The sequence below is a fragment of the Triticum urartu genome, chromosome 7A (genome assembly GCF_056163025.1).
Source record: "Triticum urartu cultivar PI428250 chromosome 7A, HENAU_Tu73, whole genome shotgun sequence".
Classification (NCBI taxonomy): domain Eukaryota; kingdom Viridiplantae; phylum Streptophyta; class Magnoliopsida; order Poales; family Poaceae; genus Triticum; species Triticum urartu.
This window is the reverse complement of record NC_141879.1, coordinates 444,155,026-444,167,573: the sequence shown is the minus strand read 5'-3', so window position 1 is coordinate 444,167,573 and position 12,548 is coordinate 444,155,026. Positions and strand designations below refer to the sequence as shown.

Sequence of the window (12,548 nt, the reverse complement as noted above, 5' to 3'; positions counted from 1 at the left end):
GATATGGCAACGAATTTCAGCCTGGCCGGATTGCAGAAAGCTTGCTCTTCTCACAACCTGCTGATACCCCTTCTGATCAACGACTGAGAAACCTTCTGCAACAGACAAGACCCAACCTAAGGCAAAGTTCAAAACGATGATTTTCCTGGTGGCATGGCACATCTGGACAGAGCGCAACAACCGAACTTTCAGACATACACCAAGCCAAATCAATAACATGACGGCTGCTATTAGAAGCGACATGGACTGCTGGAAACTAGTTAGGGCGGATGTGCCTACAGACGCCACTAGGCGACCCAGGATACGGAGAGAAGCGTTTTAGTTCCTTTTCAGGGTGACTTCCACACCCAACTCCTGTAAACCACCATGATCAATTGATCATGAACGCATTTGCCATCTTCTCCCTGCTTAATATATGAATGTCGGCGATACACCGGTTCTTCAAAAAAAATGGATATGGAGACATTAATTGAACACGTGCACAACCTAAGCGCACACGCACACATGAAAAACAATAGGGTTCTGCCATTGGCATCACAAGCCATTCACCGTACATGCACCAGCGTTGCTTGGTGCATAGCGGAGTGCACACTTAATGGTTTTACCATATACCGAGTAAAACTTACTGATAAAAAAATAACCCAAACTAGCTGCGGCTATGCCAGTGAATGGCGACGGGCGTTCGAAATAAACCACAGTAACAAATCAGTACACATAAGCGCTATGAAGCCAGCAAGTCCGATGCATGCAGTTCGACAAGCTCTAATCCAGCCAGGTCACCAGCGTTTCGATCACCTGCAAGGCCACAAGTTAAAATGGTGCCTGTGGAACCTTTCCTGCAACATGATGTCTATATGTATACTAATAGTAGAATGCCCGTGAGTTGTTACCGGGGTTTGAATTCTTTTGCTGGTGTATATGTAAGGCCAACTCAAACGCGGCGACCCATTTCGTCCGTCCGCGGCCGTTTGAGTCCACACGGACAAAAATGCGGCCCAACACGCCGGCGCAAACGAATGAGTGTCCTTTTTTTGTCCGCCACAACCCTTTTCGGCCCAAATTTCAGCCAGGTTTGTGTCGGCACGGACAGGGCGCAGACACCCGCGACGCCCTCCCTTGTCCTCCCCCGGCCCATCCATCGATGGCACATCGGCCATTCTTCCCCCTCCCCTTCCACACTCTACACCCTGGCCTCGCCGCCACCCAGTTCTGGCCGCGGCGACACCACTCAGGCGCCACCGCCGCATCCACCAACTTCCCCACCACCACCGCATCCACCGAGGCCAATCTCTTGCCGACGTTTGTGGCCGCTCCTCGCCGCTGTCGGAGCATGAGAAGGCACAACTACCAAGGGTCGCCGGCACTGCCCCTCGCCTCCATGGTTACTGCCGGAGGGTGCGGACTTCACAGGCCCACTGCCCTTCACCGGCCATGTCTTGGCCACGCCCGCCTCCATCGCCTCCCGCAAGGTGTTCGGCCCTTTGCCCACAAGGTACCATGGTGGACAGCTCAGATGAATTTTTTTTTAAACAACTTCATATGTTCATTGGACGATTCATCCTCCGACAAAGAGGATTTATGGTTGCTACTTTGGTCGTCAATGAGCACATTGCTAGTCAGCAGCCTAGGTTTAGGGGCGCGATCCCGGTCCACGCTCCAACATTGAATCCTAACAGAGAGAGCGATCATTGCCTTCTATAGCAATTATTTCCAGTGCACGTTCCCACTCTTCAACCCCAAGCTTTTCTGTCGACGCTTCCAGATGGCGAGACATGTGTTCAACCGTAATCGGGGGGGAGTCGTGGAGTATGAAAATGTTGAGCCTGAGCATGGACCAGCAACGTTTGCACAGTTCACCCAATTTCATCAAAAGTGCGTGATTGGACAACTCACATTCAACTTCAAAATGATTTGGTTGAGCATACGTGGATTCACCTAGGAAACCAATAGATGTATCGGCTCTTTTTCTTTCAATGTATTTGTGACTATTTCAAATTCATTTGGTTGTAAACTATAAGATTTTTATTTGGTTGTAAACTATTTATTGTGATGTAAAAACTATGACTTTTATTTGTATTTATATGAATAGAATGTAAAATGTTAAAATTTGGCCAAAAACCGGCCAGGTGGACCAAATGAGTCGGCCAGTTGGGCGCATTAGCCGGGAAAACACGGACGAGGATGGATGACACCCCTACGGCCGACGACCCAAACGGACAAGGCGGACCAAATCCGAGTCCGTTTGGGTCACAACATTGGAGTTGGCCTAAACATAATGCATGTCAAATTTCGCATGTATACAAAAGATAGCCAATAATAGTCAAAAAATAATTGAAATCCACTTACTTCACTTGCAATGTAAGTTGATAAAAAATGTAATTTGATGATGTGACGATAACCAGTAGAAAAATATAGGTAGAAAATTAGTCTAACCATGTCATGTTGTAGATACTTAAGCACCTTTTTTTATGATGTGGGGATGACTCTCTAGGTTTATGGGAATTTCACAATCTCGCTTCGGTATTCCGGAATCATATCTATTATCTAAGAATACACATGCACCCGCTCTACAATATTTTTCTTGGACCCTTAGGCAGAAAATGTATGCATTTATGACCTATAGTAGAAAAAATAACAAATAAATTAGACATTCTTGATGTACCTAAGTATGACCATCGGAGTATATCTTAGCTGACCTCGTTGTCCACCCCTATCTCATCTTCTAAAAGATATTCCAAATCTCCATGTGTCAAGGTCGTGTCATAGATATGCATCAACTTGGTTTTGCTAGGGAAGGACATGATGTATTTTTTTCATTTCAGTGAAAGTAATAGCAGTGGCGTTTTCTTTAATCCCATTCAAATCCGTTCCGTGACGGCGAGTCGCCGGCAAGGCAGGAGGCTGGCAGCGAATAAAATCAGGATGGGCGGAAGGGAATCGCTGAAGCGAGGCAGGTGGCCGGCTGGCCGGTTGTTCGTGCGGATCGCGAGACGGGTTGGAGTGCTTGCTGGGCTTTTTGTATTTTCTTCTACATCCCATCTCCTATTCTTATGGTATACGGGCCGAACTAAGATCCCAGGATTGAGAGGTTGCTGCTATGTGCCTGTGTGCATATTTTGTTGTTGCTGTGTGTGGTTACAGGAGAGGAATAATAGTAGAGGCTACAGAGAGTGAGAAGGGTTTAGATGCCACTGCTGATTAAACTGGGGCTGATTATACTGGGTTGTGTGGCACTGTGACAGTTTATACATGGGCTGATTGTCTAATGCTGAGGATTGCCATGATTGCTAGGTTTTATTTACTAATTGCTGATTGCTAGATAAAATAGAGAGATGTATATGGAATGATTGCAATTACTTCATGCTGCTAGATGTCTATGCTGGTGAAAATGTGTTGTTTGTGGGTTTTTTTTTCTTTCATGTGTTATAGTACATATAAAAAAGTATAAATTTTCTTTTGACTGTTTGTTTTGCGTGTTATTTTGTATTGGAGGCTTGGAGCAATAATTTTACTCTTCAACTGAACGTGCAGGGTATTAGAAAGATAAACATATGGATTTGGTAGTTCCATAAAATTAATAAGATATAGGATATTGAAATATAGGGGTTAAGATTTAGGGGTGATGCTGAAGTTAAACAAATTTTAGGGTAGAATCTTGATAGGGGTGTCCCCTATATAGAGATTTAGAGGAGATATTTTAGGGGAGCTTAACCGATTCCTCCTCCAAATCCGACAATGCTTCCTAATGTCCATGAGGATCCTAAAAGGTACTCCCTCCGTCCCAAAATAAGTGTCTCAACCTTAGTACAACTTTGCGCGAAAGTTACTAGTAGAAAGTTGAGACACTTATTTTGGGACAGAGGGAGTATATGTTAGACACAGCTAATGTTGAACTACTAGAATATGCATACTCCCATTGCAGCGCACAGGCAATTAACTAGTAAACTGTAAAAGCATCAACATGTGTCATGAGCGTGTGATTTCGACAGGGCAAGAAACTTACCATAATATACCTCAAGATGGCTTGATATTTATTTCTGGGAGAGAGATAAGGTTAGCGCATAAGATCGCCACCACGACACCGACTCTTTTATCATGCTTTGGGCAGGTAATTTCGATTTTCTTAAGCTTCTGGCAATAAAATGGTGTCTCTGTTCCCTTGCAACAGGGGTTTATTTTCACAGCAAAATTTCCTGAAAGCTCGGGACGTCGATAGATTAAAGCTCCAACCTGAAGGTAACACCCAAAGACTATTACACTCGATTCATGGACAAGTGTGCCCATCAAGGTGCGGGGAAATTCTGAAATTCATACCTCGGACAACCCAAGAGTAAGCTTTTCTAAATTAGGTGAGTGCCTAAGCAAGTACAGCAGTGCTTTGCAGCTATTATGCAAACACCATTCATTCAAAGACAAAGTTGTCAAATTAGTGAACACTACTTGATGGAATAGTATCTCATTTCCCAATAATTCCTTCCCAACCTGCAAATACAGTACAAAAAAGGTCGTTGAGACAAAATACTTCGCAGAAACAACATGCTACTGCTATAGAGAAGACAGAAAAAGAACTAAATGCAACCATGACTACTCTTGATAAAGCATACCATGGGGCCAACGTGCAGCAGTGTCAAGTTCCTGGCGTTCGAAAAAGCACGAAGAATAGAGCAGCCATTAACAAATTCAAACCCTGTCTGTTCTGAGTGAATGGAGGCTGTTAACAATGATCGCATGTTGATAAAAGAAGGCTTCGTACAGAGTAGTGCACCGATGCATAGCGAGACTAGACTAGGCATATTTATAACAATATCAACTTCCTCATCTTTTGTTACAGAGAAACCAACGGTGCTGATGCTCAAGTTCTTCAATGTGGTAGAGGAAAATTCTGTGGCAGTGATGTCACAGTCATTCATCTCTAGGTCTTCCAACGCCGGGCAGCCAGAAAAGAGCTGCTTGATGAGGCAATTGCTGACACAAACATAGTGAAGATGCAATCTTTTCAAGTGTGATGAGGTAAAGGAGTAACGGTCGGGGTGGAAGGTTCTAAGAATATCTTCTGTTTCGCCTTCCTCGTACAGGTCATGGTCGGCAATACTCAACGCCTGAACATTGCACCTCAGGGCATGGTATATCCACAGGTTGGCAGTGTCACGGATATTGTCAAACAAAATGTGAGGCCCCTCAGCGCGCAGGCAGAAGGTGTCGAGAGGTGCATGGCCACGACGCAGCAGCAAGTTATTCACAAACTGGGCGAATCTCACCTCGCCGGTGAACCCCAGAGTGCTGACATTGAGGTGCCGTGCGGACAACCAGAGGTGGCGCCACCTTGGTGACAGCACGCACGTGCGCACGGCGTCCTGCGCCGGCAAGGAGAACAGGATGCGGTGGAGCAGCTCGTCGGGGAGGCCGCTGATCCTGTCGCCAACGGCCATTGCTTTCGCTCTCTTGCCTGGCTTCGTCATGGCATTCAGTCGAACAGGTGGTGTGCACGGTGCAGAGCGATAAGTACGATCCAAAGCACTCCGCGGATGATTCTGGAGACCAAAGGACCAACCAACGAGAACGAGCGGAAGAACACGAGACTCCCCAGCTCAGCAGATCTGCCTGTGAAGCATCATTTCTCGGTTGAGATTCAAAAACACTGCACAAGGTGTAGACAGAAAATGTTAATGCTGTAAAATCTCTCATCCGTCGGGAAACATGCTACCTCTGATTTATTTGAGAACTAGACTAGAAAGCGGGAGCTAGATGCGAGAGAAATGGGGAGGAGCTTTGCTACATCCACGGACTGCTAAAAAAACTGGGGAGGAGCTTTGCTATATGGAAATGCGGAGGATAGGAACAGAGGAAAGGAAGAACTGGGGTGGAAGCGGGAAATGGCCTTTGGTTCATGGGTGTATATACACCCCATACAAAAAGAAGTTAAGAATAAAACTCAAAAAAGTTTACGTGTTTTTGACTAAATTTGACTTTCTTTTGGACTAGTATATAAATTTTCACGAATAAAAAACCACTGTTTACTTCATGGCAAGAAAATGAAAAATATTGCTATATACAAGATACTATTTACATTATTTCTTTGCGGATAACTATTTACACTATTTTGGCCTAATTTATTTATTTATTCCCTGAAGTCAACGGGAGTTTTTCTTTTCGTGGACTTTTTTACAAGTACAAAAGGTTAGGTTTATTTTTTTAAAAAAGTCAGATTTTTTGACTTTTTATTTAATTACTAAAAAATCTATATGGGGTGTATATACACCCAAGAACCAAACATTCCTGTCCAGGTGAAAGCTAGCCAGCTAGGGCTCTCTCTCCCTCTCTTGAACGTTCTGAATCACCCAAATCTCGTCAAGTTTCATGCGGTGCTTGCTTGAGGCCGTTGAGGGCACTTGCTGCTTTTGTGCCTTTTTGTTCTGTGGGCTTGCGTGTGACATTTATCTTCGGACATTTTTGTCTGCTAGTATGTTTTTAAGGGGTTTTATCTGCTATATGGGATGGAGACTTGACTAGCATGAAATTTCAGCATGCATGCCCTGTCTCAAAGCAAGGGGAAATAAGAAAGAACGAAAACAGAGCAACCAACCACATTACAAACACAAATATTCATCATAATTCGACTACGGTCTTATTTTTGCTCTCTAACATTCTATCAGCATGCAGTAGCGAAGGCAATTTATAACTCGAAAGAGAAGGTCGTCAAACGTGAAGAACAAAGATACACAATAGTAAAAAGTCAACACATGCATCACGTCCACACAAGAATCAAATTCACATTCACTGCTGTGTGTGCTTCTTAATTTTTTCTCCTTTCATTTACAAACCATGAAAAACAACACCGTCCTCCTTGGCGCGTACCATTATGGTTGTGCTATCCAATGGAACCCTATAGTTTCACGTGTGGCGGCTTCATCCTCGACGCCGTTTATGGAAGCAAGTCTGCCCACGATGGTGTGTGATGCCCTCATTCATGGCAACATTGCACTAACGTCATATCACACGCGTCCCAGTGTGTTGGCGCACTCAGTCAATGACGAGTGGCAATGCTATCTGAGTTGGCCCCGACGTTGCTCTTTGTGCACCAGTCGAGGCGGAGCCGGACCTGGCCAAAGAGCGTTGGGATAAGGATTCCACTCTGCTCCTCTAGGCGAGACCCCTCCAAATGCGGCGGTGCCCAGCTCGGTCCCAGGCTCTCGGATCTGAAGCAATGACACTATCCGACGTGTGGTGACGGCGGCCTACAGCCGACGAGCAGCACAGTATGGTGATTTTTGTGTGAACAAGCATGGAGGATATAGAATCTTATCTCTATGGTCATTTGCATTTGAGTCCTCAAACATTACCTAGTTTATGTATTCGTTGCTACATTTATCTATCTGTTAGGCACACTCAGACTTACTGTACCACGCAGATTACTCCCTAGACTTAGTTTACTCTGTAGTTTAGTCTCTGTACTTCATGGTAATTACAGATTTTGCCCTTGACTATATTGAACATTTGCTTTACATTACAGGCCCCCAACCCCCCTATTGCACTTACATTCTGTAAACTCAGCCCAACTCAAGATCACCAATGACAGCGATGACGAAACGAAACACGGCAGAGCGCGCTCCCTTACCGTGTAATGCCCAATTCCTACAACAACCGATCCAATGGTGTGCCGTGATTTTTTTTTTTCAAAGTATGGATGGTTGCTGTGCATCATCATAGCTACGGATGGAGGAAGGCCTGCGCCACAACATTTCCGTCATTTGCTGTCTGTGTACCGTTATGTTTTCAGCCAGAGCATGATTTTAAACTTGTGTTCTGACGAGTATACCGTGAGAGGGTGGCCACACGGCAAAATATGTTAAGACAGTCAAGCAAACGATGAGATTACAGTAATCCCGAATAATGTCAAACACAACTCTAATATCAAATTTCTCTGCATATGCCTCTGGAAAGTGAAACACATATCCAGATTCAGTTACAGGAATATTAATTTGTTGGCCTCATGATCACACAAACATTCCCCGCAAAAAGAAGAGCACACAAACATTAAAAAGCCCTTCCACATCAAATCGGAAGCAACACTTGCCAACCATCAGAAGCTCTAATCCACGGTAATAACGCATGGGCCGTGCACATCTCCCTACCTACAAGTACAAGAAAATAGCAGTGAGTTTCTGATTGCCTTTGTTGGCACAACTACTAAAAGGAAAACCAAAAATTACCATCAACGAACAAAGAGAGGCTTACTCCAAAGGATCCCAGCGCTCGTACGGATTGATGACAATTTCCGGGAGAGAGGCGCTAGCAAGTATGACATTCAGAATATTGCCCACCCTTTTGTCACCCTGAGGGCATCTGATCTTGACCTTCTTCAGATGTTTACAATTAAACGATGTGCTTGTTTCCTCGGACTCTGTGTTGTCCCTTCGGCGAAGCCTGTCTGAAGCTCTAGCCTGACAAGAATCAAAGACGTGTAAATATTTTTGTGAACAACAAGTAAAACCCATTGTGGTAAGACGAAATATATCCTTGCCTGGCTGAGACACAGAGTAAGTTTCTCTAAGGCAGGTGAGCGTCGAAGAAAGTAGACCAGTGCACGGAGGTCAACATCTATGCACCAGCCACTGACAGACAAAGTTTTCAGGTTGTTGAATGCCTGGCACCTCCAGAGATCTCTTCTTAGAACCTTGCTTGCAGTTTCCTACACAAGACGAAACCATGAAAAATAATAGTTAAAAGTTAGAAGACAATTAGATGAAGAATGAGTCATTGCACAGTTGAAGACAAACTTACATTGTCAAGTCCAAAGAACAACTTCAGCTTCGTAACATTTGACAGGGCACTGATAATATTGCAGCTTACATAAGGACTCGAGAAACATTCTTCATCCAGGCGAAATGAAGCCTTGACAACAGATGAGACATTCACAAGGCAAGGAGTTAACAACGGAATGTCCTCCAGATGCAGCGAAACAAGACTAGGGGTATCTATGACAAGGTCTTCAAAATCAGTATGGACATCATCAGCACCATAGGGGGTATGTGCGATAAATGTTAATTTCTTCAGGGTCCTAGAGGAGAACTTGGTGGCAGGAACACGACAGTCTACCAATGATAGTTCTTCCAGCTGCGGACAGCCAGAAAAGAGCTTCTCAATGAAGAGGGCAGCGATGGAAACATCACGGAGATTGAGTATTTTCAGATGCGACGAAATGAAGGGAGAGTACTCAAGATTAAATAATTTATGGCTGAAGATCTGAAGCACACGGACATTGCTCCTAAGGGCATGGCAGACCCACAGGTTAGCTCTGGGATGGTTAAGGGAAAAATCATCGCTCCAGCCCATGAGGGAAAAGCTATCTGGAGGTACCAAACCACGGCGCAGTAGTAGGTTGTCCATGAACATCACAAATCTCTCCATGTTGGTGAATTCCTGTGCCTCAACTTCAATGCACCGCAAAGACATCCAAACGTCGCGCCACCTCGTGGATAGCACGCATGTCTGCACTGCTTCTCGTGCAGTCATGAGAGACAGGATATGGTGGAGAATCTCATCAGGGAGGCTGCTGATCCTGTCACTTGTGATATCCGAAAACCCTGTTGGTCCCATGCGCTTGTTGGACGTATTGGCCATTGGCAAGAAGAAGTTTCCAGTGTCCAGTGCATTCACTTGAGCAGATGGTGATAGGTAGCCTGCACACAAAAGGTAGTGACTATAACAAGTTTTGAGGTCACAAGCAGATGTTTGGTAATTTCAGCTGTTGAATTCAATCAGTAGTCTTGAAGCAACTTGCCAAGATGACACACCAATTGGATAGGTACAAGTACAACTATCAGGCACTGTTAGACTAGCATTCAGGTGAAAACTGTAAATTTTCTGAAGGACAAGAGTTAAAATCCTCCAAAATGCCAAACCCTCGTACTCCCAGATTACAGTTCCAGGTAGCCTAATACGGCGGCAGGAAGGCAAATGTACATAGTTCGATCCCATGGATCTCTTATCTTTCCTCGCCAAAAAAAAAAAAAAAAACTGGATCTGATACACTTACAGAGGCATTCCAAAAACCAAACTTGAACAAACTGCCGGTCACTGCAAAGGGCAATCCCTTTCTTAAGCCAAGCTCGTGCAGACTACAATCATTTTATAACTTGGGTAAAGTGCGAGAATTACAAAAAATTGCCGCAAAACCAACCAACCAGCTAACTAGAATGGGGAGCAGGAGAGCTAGCACTAAAAAACAACAATTAGCTGCAACCTAGAAACGGGGAGCAAAGTGCCGATCTAATGGCGGCTCTCTCGTGCCATACACCGCCGAAAGCGCCGCGTCCGCCGTTCTCGGAACCTTATGCTGCGCGCCATCGGAGATGGTTCGGCATGATTTTAATCAAATCTAACAAGGAGGGTGGGGGGCGGGGGCTTACCTGGTAGTAAAGCGAGCGAAGCGCAACCCTACACAGGGAGCACCGGAGCAGGGAGGCGTCCGGCGGTGCTCCGTCTCCGCGCGGCCGCGGAGCTCAGGGTGGGCCAACGAGATGTGGAGAGGGTGGGATACTGGCCTGTCTTTTTTTTTTTTGAGGTGAAGAATACTGACTGAATACTGGCCTGTCTTTTTTTTAAACACCAAATAGCTTTATTTAGGCAATGTTTATGGAAATACAAGCTATTGATTTGGGGGGGGGGGGGGGGGGGGTGGGTGAGCCGCCCACTCTCAAGAGAAGTAGAAGCCCTAACAAGATTGTGTGCTTCTAAATTACAAACTCGAGACTCATGACTAATAGATACTTTCTGAAATAGCTCCTTCTTCATTAGGATCTCTTTGACAATCACTCCATAGTTGCATGGATTCTCCTCTTCAATGTTTCGTACTACTTGCAAACAGTCCGTGGCAATCTGTAACTTGGCAGGTTCAAGTCTAGAGTCAGGGAGAGAGCCTCATTACATGCAATAGCTTACATAATTCCCGGCTGAGTAAGCCCCTCAAACACCACCGATGATACTCCAAGGAACGTGTCGCTCGTGTCTCGGCAGACTGCACTAACAGCACATTTGTTTTCTCCTCGGTTGACTCCACCATCAACATAAATCTTGGCGCTGCCGATAGCCGGGGCTTGCCATCCGCGCCGGACCGTGCATGGCCCGTTGGGGTTGCTCTTCTTCACTGTTAACATATCAAGATCAGTAAAAATTTCTGAATATAGAAGAAGATTGAAAGTGAACTCTGAAAGTGTTGCTCGTGGATCGCCTTTCTCCAAACCCATCAGATGAACCAAAGAGTTACAAGGACTCTGACCACTTCTGCCTGGGAGGCTACTTCCATTAGATTGAACAACCAGAGTTTGGGGTTGCCATAGTTTCCTACTTGCACAAGATTCACCACATCATCATCCATCAGGCCCCAACCTGCCTTGGCCGTGTTGCACTCAATTAGTGAATGATGACATGAATCCGTCGCTGCATTACAGAGCGAACATGTCACATCCTTCGCCATATTCCTAGTAGCTCGTACATCAGCAGTAGGCAGCGACACATGAGTTAGTCACCACGCAAAAATTTTAACTTTTGACGGTATCTTCACTTCCCAAAGTGTAGACCATTGCCGGCGGATAATCTTCATATCAGACGGGCCTGATCGTTGTTCAAGCCAATCTTCACGTTGCCTCTTCGTATCTACGAGCAAGTGATAAGCAGACCGCGCCGAAAAATTCCCAGAGTTCTCATAGTGCCAAGCCTAGGAATCTGAAAGTGAGATAGTACTCAATGGGATATTCGGAACCACATCCACATCAGGCTGGATTAGGTGTGTGTTGATTGCGTGTCTGTTTCATGCACGGGTTGTTTGATTAATTAATTCGCTCACATACACCGGTGGCATAGCTAACTTTACACATATGGGTTTGAGTTTATGGTCTTTGGGAAGCCAGTTATCAAAAAACTTTGTATTCTTTCCATCTCCGATGCACCGAATGATACCCAGATTAAGAACATCCCTACCCTCACATATAGACCTCCAAACCGTCGAAGGGCGCGTCCCCAGAGCAGCGGAAAAAATTGTTCCTTTCGGGTAGTATACTGCCTTAAGCACATGAGTACTTAGTGATTCTGGGTTGATGAGCATTCACCAAGCTTGTCGTGCCAACAGTGCGAGATTCAAAATCTCGATGTCGCGGAAGCCTAGTCCACCATCCCGTTTCGGCCTGGTCATCGTCTCCCAAGAGACCCATGCAGTTTTGTGCTCGCCGTCCTTGCTGCCCCACCAAAATTTCCTTAGCAAGGAATTAATGTGATCGCAAAGACCTCGAGGCAGCTTAAAACATGCCATAGAATAAGTGCAGATAGCCCGAGCGACGGATTTAATCAAGATTTCTTTTCCTCCACAAGACAAAGCTTTTTCCATCCACCCTCTTACTCTTGCCCAAACACTATCTTTCAAGTATTTGAACACCCCATTTTTGGAGCGCCCCATCGATGAAGGTAACCCAAGATACTTCTCTGCTAATGATTCATTTTGGACTCCAAGTAGATCTTCAATCTGTCCACGGGTGGTCTCCGTACAGCCCTTG

General features: G+C 45.2%; 2 protein-coding genes across 5 annotated transcripts; both read right to left on the bottom strand.

Moving 5' to 3' along the window:
- Positions 1–445: 445 nt before the first annotated feature.
- LOC125523888 (F-box/FBD/LRR-repeat protein At5g22700) lies at positions 446–5,877 on the bottom strand. Of its 2 annotated transcripts, XM_048688949.2 has the most exons (5): positions 5,705–5,871; positions 4,605–5,601; positions 4,315–4,482; positions 4,004–4,230; positions 446–795 (listed from the first exon to the last, which is right to left on the bottom strand). In XM_048688949.2, the coding sequence occupies exons 2-4, from the start codon at positions 5,457–5,459 to the stop codon at positions 4,015–4,017; spliced, it is 1,239 nt and encodes a 412-aa protein (XP_048544906.1). In that variant the 5' UTR covers positions 5,460–5,601; positions 5,705–5,871; the 3' UTR covers positions 446–795; positions 4,004–4,014. The 2 variants fall into 2 exon arrangements, with proteins under 2 accessions (XP_048544906.1, XP_048544905.1); XM_048688948.2 differs by having other exon boundaries at positions 4,605–5,877.
- Positions 5,878–7,891: 2,014 nt separating this feature from the next.
- On the bottom strand, positions 7,892–10,610 carry LOC125520543 (F-box protein At4g22280). 3 transcript variants are annotated; one of them, XM_048685495.2, is made up of 5 exons: positions 10,410–10,610; positions 8,782–9,680; positions 8,522–8,689; positions 8,211–8,441; positions 7,892–8,132 (listed from the first exon to the last, which is right to left on the bottom strand). In XM_048685495.2, exons 2-4 carry the CDS (start codon positions 9,619–9,621, stop codon positions 8,232–8,234), a joined length of 1,218 nt encoding a protein of 405 aa, XP_048541452.1. In that variant the 5' UTR covers positions 9,622–9,680; positions 10,410–10,610; the 3' UTR covers positions 7,892–8,132; positions 8,211–8,231. The 3 variants fall into 3 exon arrangements, with proteins under 3 accessions (XP_048541452.1, XP_048541451.1, XP_048541454.1); XM_048685494.2 differs by having other exon boundaries at positions 8,236–8,441; XM_048685497.2 differs by having other exon boundaries at positions 8,236–8,441; positions 8,782–9,700; positions 10,410–10,582.
- Positions 10,611–12,548: the final 1,938 nt, after the last annotated feature.

Coding starts and splice junctions, on each gene's coding strand:
- LOC125523888 (XM_048688948.2), bottom strand. CDS start 5,459: ATGACGAAGCCAGGCAAGAGAGCGAAAGCAATGGCCGTTGGCGACAGG. Junction 4,483..4,604: donor TGCTGCACGTTGGCCCCATG/GTATGCTTTATC, acceptor CTGTATTTGCAG/GTTGGGAAGGAATTATTGGG. Junction 4,231..4,314: donor TTACTCTTGGGTTGTCCGAG/GTATGAATTTCA, acceptor TGTTACCTTCAG/GTTGGAGCTTTAATCTATCG.
- LOC125520543 (XM_048685495.2), bottom strand. CDS start 9,621: ATGGCCAATACGTCCAACAAGCGCATGGGACCAACAGGGTTTTCGGAT. Junction 8,690..8,781: donor TGTTCTTTGGACTTGACAAT/GTAAGTTTGTCT, acceptor CGTCTTGTGTAG/GAAACTGCAAGCAAGGTTCT. Junction 8,442..8,521: donor TTACTCTGTGTCTCAGCCAG/GCAAGGATATAT, acceptor GATTCTTGTCAG/GCTAGAGCTTCAGACAGGCT.